Below are 15906 nucleotides of genomic sequence, written 5' to 3'. Positions count from 1 at the left end.
ACTTCAGTGTAATACTGAAGGTACCATCTGCATCTGAATGTGAAATATTTCAGAAAGAATTATTGGGCACATTTCAATATACCTGCAATGAAATAGCTAATTTTTGTTGAAATTATGACTATAAAAACACTAGGAACCTTGATAGGTTCATACATTGCATACATATACTGACACATTACAGACCTTTTCAAAATGCTTACTTTTTGGCATTTTAGGTTAGAGCGGGGTGATTGGTACTTCTTTCATGTCTGAAAGTTAAGCCAGTTAGCTTAGCTCAAAGCACAGGGAAGGAGCTAAACTCTGTCTTACAAAAGCCAAGCAGTACCTCTAAGCCAAGGAAACCAGCAAAGACCCTGTCCATGAGATAGTCCCATAAAACCTGCATTTTGTTCATAATTAAATGACCTAAATCATGTTCATCATCACAGCCACAAACCCAGGCTAGCAGGTTTCCAAGTTTCTAGTTTCCTCCATTCAAAAACAGAAATGTAAAAGCACATTTGATGGCTTTACTGAGCACTGTAAACTGAATCTTGAGGTAACCATGAGGCAAATGGCAAAGATTGTTTTGATTTAACCATACTTGCAAAGTGTGATGCAGTTTTGGTTTGGCTTACGCTTAGAGAGTAGTTGGCAAGTGTTTGCAGACAAGTCGGTGCTTACTGTACAATCTATGGGTGACCATAACAATCTGCTATCCAGTAGGTCAGAAAAGAACCCAGATGAACATCTAAAGAACTGCAGGCCTCTCTTGCCTCAGGTAAAGTCAGTGTTCATGATTCAACAATAAGAAAGAGACTGGGCAAAAATAGCACCTATGGGAGAGTTCAAAGGTGAAAACCACTGCTGATCAAAAAGAACACAAAGGCTCATCTCACATTTGCTAAAAAAAAGCATCTCAATGATCCCCAAGACATGTGGGAAAATAGCTGAACTTTTTCACATATATATTTTAATAAAGCTGAACTTTTTGTAAGGTTTAAGTCCTGTTACATCTGATGTAAAACTAACACAGCATTTTATAAAAAGAACATCATACCATTAGTCAAACTTGTTGGTGGTAATGTGATGGTCTGGCGTTGCTTTGCTGCTTCAGGATCTGGACAACTTGCTGTAACTGATGGAATGGATGGAGCTGAATTCTGCTCTCTACCAGAAAATCCTGAAGGAGAATGTTCATGCCCTGAAGCTCAAGAGCACTCGGGTTATTCAGCAGGACAATGTGCCAAAACACACCAGCAACTCCACCTCTGAATGGTTCACAAAAACAAAATGAAGGTTTTGGAGTGTCGTAGTCAAAGTCTGGACTTAAATCAGATTGAGATGTTTTGGCATGACCTAAACAGGTTTGAAAACCCTCCAATGTGGCTGACGCTGGATTGCAGTTCTTGCTGCCAACAAGTTATTAGGTTTATTCAGCAATTACTTATTCACACAGGACCAGGTAAGCTTGGGTAGATTTTTTTTCCCTTAATAAATGAAATTATCCATCCATCCAACCATTCTCTTCTGTGGGAAAAAAATGTATTCACTTGGGTTATCTTTGTCTAATATTAAACTTTGTTTAATAAATGTTGTTTGATGACCTGAAACATTTAAGTGTGACAAATATGCAAAAAACTAAGAAACCAAGAAGCAGGCAAAACTTTTTCATGGCACTTAATGTACAATTTGCCAATAATACAGTTTTATGCGCAGTGAAGTTTGTTTGTTTTGGGGTTTTATAGTGTTTTTATTGCTACCTTTGCTCAAGGAATGGGTCTAAAAAATTTCTCCACCACTCCTCATTGTTAGCTAATACTAAATAAATAAATGAACATGTAATATAGTACCAAAAAATAACTATACAAGTAACAACATTTTACAATTCTTCAGCTAGGAAGGAGTGCAGAAATATGAAGATGCCCATGCAGAGTGCAGCAAGCTGCAGAAGGCTGTCAGCATATTTAAAATAATAAAAAAAAAAAACAGGCAGCACAAAATGATATGTTTTAATGTGATCCTTTTTTTTTTGTTGCCTCTCTTTCACCGCATACCACTGCCTGTAGCATAAACAAAGGACAATAGGATTGTTTCATTTCAGTTCTTATATTTAATTAATATGTTTACAAAAGCTTAGTAAAACAAAGGTGAGGTTTTGTCTACAAACAGTCGTATTCAGCCAATTTAAGTACAATGACAATATTGAGTCAACAGACCTTTAAATGACTAGCCCAACTTTTGCAGGATGTAACTACACTTAATGAATGAATAGCATAAATAAATAAATGCTATCTCTTCCTTGTATTTTACAGTACTGTAGCTTTACAAACATTTATATAATATGGTAAGAGATTTAGGAGTTTTAACTCAGTAAAAGATAACTTTAAAGGTTAGCAACTCACTCTATTCTTGGTCAGCTTCATACTTTATTCAGTCTTATATCAAGAAAGTATACCATGTGACCCAGGGTTGAGTTGACTCATCATCAACCCAAAGCCATGTTTTCCTTCCTTTCTGCTGATGGGAGCAAAAAATAGATTTCAGTTGGGAGGAGAGAAAGACTGTCAAGGATGAGAGGGAGTGTCAGTTTGCCAAGATCAATAGGTGAATCAAAACCACTGCTGATGTTTCACTCTTCAGTATCCCACTTTTATGTATTCACCTTCCTTTTTCTCTATCAAGTCTTTCTTCATCTGATGCTGCCAGAAAGCCAAAAACGCTGACAAACAGTTGTCTGGGTGCTTCCAGCATCTTTATTTGCACTCGATCCAAGAAGAAGATGAAAAAAAAAAAAAAAAAAGCAACCTCCAACAGCCCTACACCCCTTCTTAAACACTTTGTCTCCCCCACACTCTTGCAAAGCTCCACTCCAAAGGTGATCAGACCTTAAGTGCTTCTGACCCTGAGCTGAGGAACACCCTGGTCCCAAAACTCTGTACAACCAATTCCCTTATTTTACTCAGTCTCATCTTCAAACTTTCTGTTTACAACTAGCCTTTGCTTTGTCCACCCACACTGTGCGCATACTGCATTGATCGGTGTTTGCTGCCGTTATGCTTCTTTAATGCATTTTAACAAATTAACTTTTTGCTTGTGTAACATATTTTTATTCCTACCAATAAAGGTTCCTGCTTTTATCTTGTAAAAAATACAAATTAAGAAAAAAAAAAGCTCTGAATTAACTGCTGTGCAATTCGCATATGTTAATAAAGCGGGGCATGGACTGTGACTGTCATTTAGCAAAAGAAAACCTACACCTACTGCGGAAGAGACTAGAATGGCATAAATATAGACTATTGTTTCCAGGCTTTCGTTGTCACTGCAGTTTGAAAGAATTAATACAAACCAAAGGGGTGTGTGGGAGACACTCACAATGCTTGATCTGATTTTCTTCAGGGAAGCAAGCATCCTAATCTGCAAGCCAGAGCCTCCCCCACTGGACTATTCACACTAATGTTGATGTTTTGACAAATGTGCAATAACAGCAAGTCTGCTTTTCAAACTGAAATTGAATTTGTATAGAGATGAGTGGAACAGGGGTGTAGGCCCAGGACAAATAACTTAACTCCATCAGTTGCTCTTGGCAAAACTGCATTCATTTGAATCTATTAAGAAGGGAGGATAGAAAGAAGTGCAAGCGGACCACACTCATGATTTCAGTTCCCTATAGTCTCAATGAAAGGTGAAGCCATCTTATCGGTCTTAAACATAACTATAGGAAAAGTTTCACAAGAAAACTAGTAAGACTTATGCAACAACTGCATAAGAAAAATGGTGGAATATATCATTAAGATATATCATCATGAATTATGGATTTATGTGACATAATGACATGGTGCAAGCCAGGCTATATATTTAAAGGCTAGATTTATTTTGGCCCTAACAGGTTATAGGCAATCATAGATACACAGCAATCCCATCAGATATTTCTATACTGCACCATAAAACACTTTAAATGTAGTATGACCCGGGGCAGATGGATCCCAAAATGGCCCAAACTTTTGAATCGAACTTGCCAGTCAGAGCACACATCTGCAGACCATTTCTCCCAGGTGAAAACCTTGTATCTTGAAAATTTGAAGTTCTCAGAAGGGAATAAGCATACAATTTTCAAGCCATCCTGCAGAGTGTATAAGAAATTCCCTGGTTCCGAATTTTAAACTAAGACACAAAAAATATAACCAAAATGGATATATAAAGCTTTTTTTTTTTAAGCCATAGTCCTCTACACTGACCCTCAAAATGTGGACACACATTATTTTATAGCCTCCTTTAAAAAAATTAAGAAAGAAAGAAAAAGAAAAGAAAGACTTTACACTTTAAAGAGAAATAAGCCTTTCACATATTGCCCCATGCCATTTTATTAAATATTCAGTATATGAATGAATGAATTATTCTGAATCTCATCATCTGGAAAGCCCCAGGTGAAACAGTTGCCTGCAAGATCTCACTGTATGTTCATCTTACTAAGGCTTTAAGGTATAAGTTGATAAGTAGAACAAAATGGGGAAAAAAAAAAAAGGGGGGGGGGGTCTTAGTTTGATGCTCATGAATTGTAGTGATATATAGAGTCATGGTAAAAAGAAAGTACACCCTCTTTCATTTCTACACTCTTAACCCAAATTAGTTGAGTTTACTAGAAAATCGCGTGGAAACTCGTTGCCTTAAACCATTCTAGTTTTTACACAAAGATGAAACTAAACATGTTTAGTAGTCTTTACTAAAATTGATTAGCTCATATAAATTTCTTCCTATTTATGAGAGCTAATCCATTTTAGTAAATACTACTAAACATGTTTGATACATTGTACTAAGGTTCTAAGTTAACACAACTAAACATGTTTAGTTTCATCTTTGTGTAAAAACTAGAATGGTTTAAGGCAACGAGTTTCCACGCGATTTTCTAGTAAACTCAACTAATTTGGATTAAGAGTGAAAATTACTTTTAAGCTAAACTGTAAAGCAAATAAGCAATTTAACATTTAAAGCTATTTATATTTTGTTAATATGATTAATAACATTTCCTCTTACCCTCTTCCTATTACCCTTTTTATGTTCAAGTTGTATTGAATGTAACACTAAATTGTAAAGAGAATAAATCAAATACATTTCAATATTCCAATATTTTATTTTTTGCAGAATACTTACGCAAAAAGACAATTTTAACTATAGTTTGTCATCATGCTTTTCACAAGTATAAAAAAGTATCAAAACAGTAGCCATTCAAAAAAAAGTTTGCCATCCAAAAGGCAAGTAAAAATAGGCATATGTGCTTGAACTCAATTCTAACATGTTTAGAGGAGGAATACAAATGCAGCAGCATTCAACAAAAATATTTGCATCCTTTTGGAAAAACTGGACACCTTAAAATAGGACACAATCTCCAACTTGGAAAATGCACAGATCAACTATGTTTAAGGGAAAATTTTGCATGTTTTATGTAAATGTACAGTCTGTGTTGTTAGTAAATGTAATCAACTGAAGCAATAAATTCCTGTGCTGCTATTGACTGAAAAAACCTGTAAAATAAGCGGTAATGTTGCTGTTGAGGAGGAATTACATTATTTTGAATTTACTGCTTCAAATGACTACATTTACCATCAACACAAACTGGACATTTATATGAAAAGTGCTGAATTTTCCTTTAACTGTATCAACTAAATATTACTATGGAGCCCTGAGCATACACGTCTAAATCCTGTTTTGTAGAGTACAAGTGGCCTGACATTGATGTGTCTTATAACACTGTAAACTGAACATTACAAACTTTCTTAAGAAATAAAAGTTGAGGCAGTACTGCTGCACTGAACTGCATTAGATAATGCAGATGGAGTTGATAAAGTTGCTCAAGTATATTTTCAACCCCCTGACTGTTCACTGACAACAACACACAAGACATTTCTTTACATCGCAAGCTGGTTTTTCAATGTTTGTAACTTTGGTTTTAGTTCAACGTGGCCCAGCTCAAGAAATATCTGTTGGATGAACTGGAACGTGAACTTCATAGAAATGGGGTAACTGAGATGCATTGCATATGCAAGTCCAAAGAGAAGACACATAGCTTTTGGCAGGTCTTGAATGTTGTCCATCACCACTTCTCCCTCAATGACAATTTTTAGTGAGGCTGGACTGAGATGCAGGGAGGATGAGGGCACAGCACCTTCAGGTTGAACGAGGAGGATCCCAATGTCAATGTTGCAGAAAGAGTCATCGTCATCTGAGTCCTTTATAAATGACAAGAGCACAACAATGATATTTCAGTGACATCAATAATTGATAAAAAGAAATAACTTCCACAATCAAATTGAAATTTCTGTCATATCATCTGTTTTATCATACTATGCAGCCCTAGTTTCCTAGTGTAAATGTTGAATGAGTTGGAGCTCCACAAAAGAACATCTATCTAGCATCTTCATGTGCTAGTGCTAAGTGGAACAATACCTTATCCTTTGAATTATTTAAAACTATGCTCACAAGTTTTCTTTAATCACTGGAACTGCCATCTGTTTTCCCACGTCTGTCTGTCTATGCCCAAATCCTGACATGAACCCAACACAGCATAGCATAAGATATAAATTAAGATAAAAAAAAAAACTATCCCTTTAAAGTGGGTTGCATGAGGTGCTTACAGATGCATCAGCATATTTACCTACAGTAGATGGTGGTCAGCCTTTCCCCACTTTGGAGAAGCAGCAGGTGGATCAATGTAGGTAGATAAGCAATTACTGCTGCAGCTTGTATTTTTAGATAAGTCAAAAAATTTATATCAGTTTTAGTGGACGCATACTATTTTCAGCATCTCAAACTGCTGTCCAACGGACCTATCTGACTAGAAAATTAAGTTACAGCACTCTCTTCATGCCAACCAAATGCCATAGGAAAAATTAGTAATTTTACCTCATAGAACACAAGAGTTGTTAGTCTAGCATGTCCTTGATCCTTAAATGTGTACTACTGTGTGAGTTTAGTGAACTCAAACCAACCAAATAATAACACAATCGAACAGACTGAGGCAGCAGTAGAAGAGCCGTTCCTCTGTTCAGCAAAGTAAACAGATTTTGTCTATGAAGTTTGGCAGGAGAAATCTTTATACAACTTATATAAAAGTAATTTTATGTCAGAGGTCTGACTGACAGTAATGCAGTGAAAATATTCTATGTATAGTGTACATTTCACTGATCTAGATTTTTTAGGTGGCTAAAATAATGTTGTTAGAAACACTGATCACAGCAGTATATTGCTTAGTTTCCTACACCAGTACCTCTGCTGCTTTTCCAAACAGGGGCCATGTCAAATGGCACTTAATGCAAGTAATACACTGACTTTGGATAAATAGGTCATACAACACAGCTGCAAAACATTATTGCAAAGTAAATATTAAAGAATTTAAAGTATTTCAAAGACCCATGAGAACCATGTATAAGAGTGAAAATTCAAGATTGAGTTGTTATTGTTCCTTTAGGTAGTCTTTAAGTAAAATTACTTACAAAGGCTGGTTTGTAGAAGTCTGTGGGGTTGTCACCAAGGATAACAGGAAGTCCTCTGAGCACCAGTGTTCGAATATCAGTTGGCTCTGCAGTCTTTTGGGCAGTAAAATGACAAAAATAAGCAAGTAACTAAGCACAATTGATTGTATTAAACAATATAAAGTCCCCACACCTTCTTAAGCATCGTTATTACGAATGTACAATATATCGGCATTAACATCGGTATCAGCCAATATTAGTCATTTGTTAACATGTGAGTATTGGTCCGATAAATAAAACTGGGTCAATATTAACAACCCATATCTATTTCCATCTTCTTGACGGGCAGGGGAGGAGGTTGGTCATGTGGTATTTGTTTGGTCATGTGACAGCGATGCAGCGCAAGATTGTGAGGAGTTCATCTGAAGCAGAGAATCAATGTCAGCGGTGGGATTGTTTTGTTTTTTCCAAGGTGTCGAAAGGGTAGTGAAATATATATATTGTATACATTATCAGTTATCTGCCATAACAGCAATATTAATATCGGGTATCGATATCATCCCACATTTTAATATCAGTGCATCCCTAATGGTAATCAAGGACTTTTGAAGGCACATTCCCTAAAATTTAAGAAATACATGGCTCATGGTTAATTAACCCACTGTTACAACACTGAGAAGAACTAGCAGGTTTTACTGAAGTTCTCTGAAGGTTTTAGTGAAGTTCAGAAACTCAGCCTTGTTTTTCCATCCCTAAATTCAAAATCTTTTAATCATTTCAACAATCTATGGGAAGCATGAAAATGAACACAGTTGGACTTAAAGCCAAGTCATTACATGAGCTGTTGCACACAATGCAAGTGCATAATAGGACCAACCTTTGTTTGTTGGGAAAGCTGTGTCAACATTTGGCCAATGTTCCCTCTCTTGGATCGAAAAATCTCGATAAGACGAGGACTGTGCCGATCAATGCTCTCATAGAATTCCTGTTTGAGATTCTTGCCAACAATCCTGTTGAACTCCATGCATACCTGCAAAATACAGAAAATGCTCCAATATTACATCTTTACAGCTAATAACTGAAGGTGGAAGCACCAGAGTGAGGCCAGCAATAAAAATTGCACAGGTGTGGACATGGTCAGCTGTAAAACACAAAGCCCCCTTCAACTCACTCACTTTACACTTTAAATTTGGGGATATTTCAGTTATTCTAGTCAAACGTCTTTGACAAAAACTTTGTACCGCGCACAACACAGGAGTTGCTTTTCTACTGCCCTGATTGTTTGTGGTATTGTGTTACTTTTGTGTAGCAGACCATTGCTACATATAAACAGACTATTAATATTTTGCGTCAAATTATATATTTTTGTTGGCAAGTAACCTTTTAATAAGCAGGATAGCGTACTGTGAACAGGGAATTAATAGATGATAAACCTCTTCAGAATAATCTGAAATCAGAGTTCTGCATCAGGGTGTTGGGATTGATTTCACAATAATGACTAACTCAATATACAATATTCCTTACCAAAAAAGATAAAGGCAGCTGTAGATAGCAACTCCCATGTCCTGCATGGTAAAATTACTTTTTTTTGCTGACAGTGGGAATGGCTAACAGATAAATATTTTTAGGTTTTATAAAGGCAGTTTCCTAAGAGAAACACAGACACATATTTAAAAAAAAGTTCTCATTATCTTAATCATGAATGAACTAACCTGATCTTCTGTGAAAAAAGCAGGCCAACATTCCACCATCTCACATACAGCAGGTTCTGACTTCACCACCTCTTTTCTTCTCAATGCAAATGTCAGATCCATCTTCTCTTTCACAAGCTGTCCATTTGGTGTTCTCTTCTGCATTTCATTAACCAAGTCTTTGTGGGCACCCTCAAGGGCTACCTGATTAAATCCCTCTGGAAAGTTGGGTAAGAAGTTGATCTCGCCTTTCTTGATGTTCTTGTTGGCTGGTTCTCCTTCAGTTGAATGCCCTCCTCATTTCCCTGCATTTACTGCTACATCAAGGCACCCTGATCTTCTGCGCTTTGTTCTGTAATTAGCCATTTTAAATTTTAGACTATTTTTCCAGCCACTACAGCGACTAGTTGAGCCTCGCTCCTGGAGAGAGGGGTGCTTGCTTATGAGGGCTTGTGCAACACTTTCAAACTGAGCATTATTTGGGTATGCTGTGCAACTATACATGCTCTCTGCCAATCTTTCAAGAATCTCATGTTTCAGCTCTTTTGTTACTTTCAGGTGCGTACCATCACGAAGAAACTGATGATCTGCTTGCCTAAGTCTATATGCTACATCAACAGAAAAATCTGGGATATCAAAACAATCTGGCCACTGTTTCTGTCGCTCCTGCGAGGATGTAGAGAGGATCTCTGTATCTGCTACACTGGGTGTGCCACTCAAGATTTCTTCAGATGTTGAGACAGATACCAACTCAAGTAGAGGGATGACCTTGACTGTTGGTTTTTCAGGAAGATCTTCGATATCTGTCAGATTGCACACTTCATAATTGAATTCAGGATCTTGGTACTGGAGACTGAAGTTAAAATTAAGTCCCAGTGATCTTTAAGCTTGCCTATCAAATCCTCCACTGTAGTGGGTCTCGTATTCAGAACAACCTTTCTTATATCCGTCTCTGTGAAAATTACTCTCAAGGTCATCTTCTGGTGTGCTGCCATCTTGGAAATAAAAAAAATAGCTTATTAGAAATATATACACAAAGACATAGATATTCAGTTTAACATAAGGCTTATCAAAAAAGATACAAAATTACCAATTAGGCTTACATTTAGACTCTATCTAGAGCAATGCTAGGACTGACAACACTTGTGGTTTCTCAACACAGAATATAACGAGTGAGTGTCACTACTGAATTTTCTCCAAATCTGTATGCTGACAGAGGGAAAACATCATTCAGCTCTTTTAGTTCCACCACACATAAAGAGGGATTTGTGCTGCCACAGAGTTCAAATGATCTGACATGTTCATGGTACCATGCCATCATTGTATTGCAGACAAACAAGATCTCTGTGTTTATTGCCACAATCTGCTTGATCTGTTTGAAATTTGGGGAGGCCTGAACATGAACCAACAGAGTATCATATCAGCATAATATCTAATTCCATCTACAGAGACTGATGATGCAACCATAACCTTTGTAAGTTGGGGTACTCTATTGCAGAAAACTTGTTGGACATTCTCGGGGAAAGATGTGATCAGTGCTGTGGTAACCTTGTCCAGCTCAACTGAGGGCTTGAAAAACGAACTTGTGTCCAAACAGTAAGCCATCATTTTCTGATGCTTTACAGCCAGTGTAAGTGCCACATGTCTGAAGTTGTGTGCATTACGAATGACCCGCTTGAAGAATTTATGTTTTCCCTCGAAACGCATTGTCCAGACATCTGACAGTGGGCCAAATGCCTTAATCATCTCAGGATAATGCTCAATGAAGTGGTGTTTTGGACGCAATTTGAAATTTGGGAATGTAGTTTGCAACAGTTCTCTGTGTTCTGACACTTTGCATTCAAAGAAATGTATAGACTCTTCAGTGTGCCTTGTTGCTACAGCCAATTCAACAATATCTTTAAGGAGCATCAGAACGTTCCAGGCATCGTCCCCCTTCAGGCACTTTATGGCCAATGAGAAGTGGGAGCAACCTGATTAGAGCCCAGTTCTCATGGCCATTTCCACCTATGGTCCCTTTGGTAGAGAAGCCTTGGGCAATAGGCTGAGGCTGGTCAGTTTTGTCATGAAAAGCATATGCAAAAGATGTGATAGCATGGTTCAGTGTTTCTAATGTGAAATATTTCTTAGAAATCAGTTCTGAAATGCAGAGTGATAACTCAACAGGAACAACCCCTTCAAAAAAGTCGTGTAGGATGTCAGGGGGATAGCCATGAACAACATGAAAGTGCTCCAGACTGTCAGTTAGTACACATCGTCCCTTTACACCATACTGTTTTGCCAAAGTGGGATCCTGCTGTACCTCCTGTACCTGTTTGTTGTGAATGTCTGCAGTTCGGGGTTCAAAAGAGCCTGAGCTTACCTCCTTGTCTTGGATCTCACTCATCGTTGCCATGCAGAACCTGCAGAACTTGTCCACTCCAAAGCTCTCAAAGAATCCTGCAAAAGAATGAGCAGCCAAGTTATCAGCAGCCACATACAACACTGTGCCTTTGACACATGCTCCCAACTTCTCAACATTTAGGCCATCTTGCTCCAAAGAAACCAGATCCTGATCAGAGGATGAAGAGTTTTAGCATAGCCATATTCTTTTACATCAGAGGCTTTACATAAAAGAGCCAAGTTGAATGGACTGGAGTGTGGACCTATATTTTGATGGCACATTGGCAAGCACCCAATACACTGCACTCATTTTATGTTTTTTCTTAGATGTCCCGAATGGATTAGACACTTCAAAATCATCTGTGTAAAGTCCAACAGCGATTCTGAATTCCTCGCTGTTAAGGGGCCATTTTCTTTACAGTACAAACCATCTCTGTATGTACTGTACTCATGTGGCACATGTTTTTGTACTGGAAGAGCTTTATCTAAAATGTCTGCCCTGTTCAACATTTTCTGTAACATGGCATTTATAGGAACATATACAGCACTGGATTTATTTTCCCTGGCAATAAAGTACTCAACTGGCATAACCACATCAAAGTTTTTGTTTACATATGCTGCTCTCCTTTTAGAGGTTGATAAGGAGCCACCCTTGCCACAATACTTTAGTATGATATTGCTCTCTGAGGCAGCCCTGACTACTTGTTTCACAGTTGAATCATCTACATCTGTGTGTAGCTTCAAAATGTCCTTGACTGAATTGTGCAGCAGTGGTTGGGACAGTTCACGTAAATGTAGGAGCTGTTGTATAACTTCATCGATAGAACTTTGTGGAATGTGGAGGATGGTTTGCATCTTTAAAAAAAGAGCAGCTAGGTTGTGCTCCAACTGTTTCCCAAGATCATGATGCTCTTCATCGCTGGACTCTTCGCTGCCTTCTAAATCAACAGTGTTGTTTGGGGGCCCAGGTTCCTCTTCTGCCACTTCATTGGTTTCACTACCAGACACTATTTCTGGTTTGAACATCTTCCAATTGCCTGTTCTGTGCTGTTTACTTCTGTGTGCATTGAATGTGGAGTACACAGTAGTATTAAAGTTACACCCATTATATGGACAGTGGACTCTGTGATTAACTTTTAAATGTGTACTCCGCAAGTGAGTGATAAAAACTGCCTCTGTGCAAGCAGCAGAAAAATCACAGGACTGACAGTGAAAGGTCAGTGTTTCACACAGTTGTGCATCTTGGTCTTTCTGGTGAATTTTGGATAAGTGGACCCTAAGTGCACTGATGGACTTAAATGTGCATAAACACTCTTGGTGTAAGCAAGGAAATGAATGGTACAGTTCTGGTGTAGCTTCCATGTTTTAGCCTGTAATGTTTTAAGAGGTAACCCCTTTTCTCTGATGTAAACTCACAGTATTTGCACTTCCACTGCATCTTCACACGGACCTGTAAGAACAAAAAATAATAAAGATTTTAGCACACTTGTCCACAACCATGTCATCAGCGATCAAGGAAATATGGTACTTTTAAATACTGTCTCCCTTTGAAATTTCTGTTCTCAGCCTGAAAATTTTGTTTTCCCGTTTCACATTAGAGTTAAAATATTGCCGAATGAGTTAGGCTTACCCTTCTGTCTGCAGACAACTGACAGGTTTAATAACGTTTCTAACTTGTTGTCAGTTCTGTATTTTAAGAGTCTGCAGAGGTGAAGAAGAACAACTGGCGATAACCTTAGCCTCAGCTCTTTAGTCATACAAGATTTCAACCTTTGTGTCCGACCATTACATTTCAGTACATACGAAACCGTATAGAAAAAAACGTGTACTATGTTAACACAAGCACATGCTGTTACGAACGATGTGAAACACTAAGCTAACGATAGCATTTAGCTGTCTTGACACTACTGGAGCGGCTTTTTCAATTAAAAAAAATTACTCTCAGAGACAGGATACACTCGGCTTAAACTTGGTGTAGTAAAGGTTTATTTCAGCAAACTACATCTCTCCTAAAGTAACTGTCCGTTATAAACTGAGACTCGTCAGTACGCTAACACTAAGCCAATGCTAACATTCGCGCTCGCCACTCCACTCGCGATATTTAACTTCGATTCCAAAACCCCTCACTTTACCTTTACAAAGTGTTGATAATGGTGGCAGTAGGCTGTAACTATAATTTTCAGTTATAGCTGCACATGGAACTCAGCTATCTTTTAAGCAAAGAAATAGCTAGTATTATTTAAAATAGTTATTCTTCACACTTACCAGTCAGGAGCCGTTGAACTTGCCACGGTGCATGTTGCAGCAGTTTGAATATGCCCCGCCCCTTCACTTCAAAAACATAATATCTTTAGTAATCTCTGCTTAACAAGTTCATTACACTCTATATTTGTGTAGAAACGTACAGTTAACTAATTTGATTTAGTAATGGGACAACATTTTTACCAAAGACGAAAGAATAAGTAATGATTACTAAAACGTTTAATTACAATTAATATCTGGGTTAAGAGTGTAAGGTTATACATCAGGACATAATAAAAAATTAACTAGTTCTTCCCAGGTCTTAAAAATTATTTAACTACATGCTCAGATGAACAACAACACATGACATATTACAGTTCCATTATTAATTTTCAAAAAAAAAAAAAATGAACCCAAATGCAAAAGCAGTGTGTGAGTGTGTGTCATTGAGGTTTGTGGGCATTAATTTCTGCACAGCTCTCTGAAGGTCCCACCAAAGCATGTCAATCAGGTTAAGGTCTGGCCTTTGACTGGACCACTGCAACACTTTGATTCTTTTCTTTTTCAGCCATTCTTTTGCAGATTTGCTGCTGTGCTTGGGATCATTATCCTGTTGCATGACCCAGTTTCAGCCAAGCTTTAACTCTCAGACAGATGGCCTCACATTTGACTCTAGAACACTTTGGTATACAGAGGAGTTCATGGTAAATTCAATGACTGCAAGGTGCCCAGGTCCAGCAGATGCAAAACAAGCCCAAACGGTCATCTCTCCACCACCATGCTTCACAGTTGGTATGAAGTGTTTCTGCTGATATGCTGTGGTTGGTTTTCTCCCAACATGGTGCTGTGCATTATGACACAATATCCCCACTTTGGTCTCATCTGTCCAAAGGACATTGTTGCAGAAGTCTTGTGGTTTGTTCAGATGCAACTTTGCAAACCTAAGCTGTGCTGCCATGTTCTTCTTAGAGAGAAGAGGCTTTCTCCTACAACTCTTCCAAACAAGCCATACTTGTTCAGTCTTTTGTCTAACTGTGCTGTCATGAACTTTAGCATGCTAACTGAAGCCTGCAGTAGCTGTAGTTTTTTTTGTAGTTTCTCTGAACATTTCACACTTGGAGGTGAATTTGCTAGGCTGTCTGCTCCTGGGAAGATTCAAGACCGTCTTGAATGTTTTCCACTTGTGAAGAATCTTTCACACTGCAGAATGATGGGCTTCAAATGGTATGGAAATGATCAGAATAACTGCTTCTCTAAGATCATTGCTGATGTCTTTCCTCCTTGGCATTGTGTTAACACACCTGAATGCTGCTGTGACAGCCGGATGGCTGTCCCTTAAATTATGGCCACCCGTGTTGTTTGTTTTACTTACCTACACACCTTCTTGGTGCTAACCAATGGGATGCCACAGATTTGGCGCTGCCGCGTTCAACCCAGCCCATACAACTTTACATATGGGCTGGGGCTCAGTGTAGAGACGTCAAGCACTGAAGACAGACGCGAGTTATGCACGATCACGGCCAAACACACGGCAAGTTAGCTCCTCACCTAGTGGCTCCGCAGCTAGCTTAGCCTCACAACAGGACCCATCGGCAAGGAACTGCCGGGATTTATGGACCAGAATACCTAGGATTGGTCAACTGAAGAAAACCTTGGTGTCGTAAGTCTCCAGCTGGTCAAACTCGCTGGATTTCCTTTGTTTTGAACTGTTGACAGTGGCAGCTGGCTTACGCTGTCTGTAGGAAGTCGGGAGTGCACTTCATTGTTTTATCTAGTTTTGGGGATATAAAAACCCAGAGCGGAATCTTTGTTTTGGCCTTTTTGTATACGCTTTGAATTGAACTGAGATACAACACACATTTTGGTTTGATTTCTCTTTTTTTTCTTGTTTATGAACTGAACTGAGTAAAACCCAGGCTTTTTGTGTTGAAATGAACTGAGAAATATTGGGGAACTGGAATATTTGGCTTTTGTTTGGTTTCTTTTGAATGAACTGAAGAGCACTGCTGAACTGATTACCTGAACTGCAGTACCTGTGTTACATGATTGGTTTTTTTTTTCCTGTGTTGAATATATTCATTGTGGGCATTCTACTTTTGAATGGGTTTTGCTTTATTCGATGTTAGAGGGTGTTAAGTCTCCAT

At 38.3% G+C, this 15906-nt stretch overlaps 1 protein-coding gene across 2 annotated transcripts; it reads right to left on the bottom strand.

Annotated features, from left to right (window-relative positions):
- Positions 1 to 5112: 5112 nt before the first annotated feature.
- LOC115796728 (uncharacterized) lies at positions 5113 to 13982 on the bottom strand. 2 transcript variants are annotated; one of them, XM_030753109.1, is made up of 7 exons: positions 13787 to 13982; positions 12938 to 12971; positions 11502 to 11578; positions 9161 to 10134; positions 8326 to 8478; positions 7470 to 7562; positions 5113 to 6206 (listed from the first exon to the last, which is right to left on the bottom strand). In XM_030753109.1, the coding sequence occupies exons 4-7, from the start codon at positions 9302 to 9304 to the stop codon at positions 5886 to 5888; spliced, it is 711 nt and encodes a 236-aa protein (XP_030608969.1). In that variant the 5' UTR covers positions 9305 to 10134; positions 11502 to 11578; positions 12938 to 12971; positions 13787 to 13982; the 3' UTR covers positions 5113 to 5885. The 2 variants fall into 2 exon arrangements, with proteins under 2 accessions (XP_030608969.1, XP_030608970.1); XM_030753110.1 differs by lacking the exon at positions 13787 to 13982 and adding an exon at positions 13654 to 13762.
- Between the last annotated feature and the right edge of the window lie 1924 nt (positions 13983 to 15906).

Source organism: Archocentrus centrarchus, chromosome 18 (assembly GCF_007364275.1).
Source record: "Archocentrus centrarchus isolate MPI-CPG fArcCen1 chromosome 18, fArcCen1, whole genome shotgun sequence".
NCBI lineage: Eukaryota > Metazoa > Chordata > Actinopteri > Cichliformes > Cichlidae > Archocentrus > Archocentrus centrarchus.
This window is presented reverse-complemented; position numbering and strand designations above follow the sequence as displayed.

Bases quoted from the DNA above. Each gene is read 5' to 3' on its own strand.
- LOC115796728 (XM_030753109.1), bottom strand. From the start codon at position 9,304: ATGCAGAAGAGAACACCAAATGGACAGCTTGTGAAAGAGAAGATGGAT. The intron at 8,479-9,160 runs GTTAGTTCATTC...TGTATTTTGCAG, and splicing joins CTTTTTTCACAGAAGATCAG to GTATGCATGGAGTTCAACAG. The intron at 7,563-8,325 runs GTTGGTCCTATT...ACTGCCCAAAAG, and splicing joins AGCTTTCCCAACAAACAAAG to ACTGCAGAGCCAACTGATAT.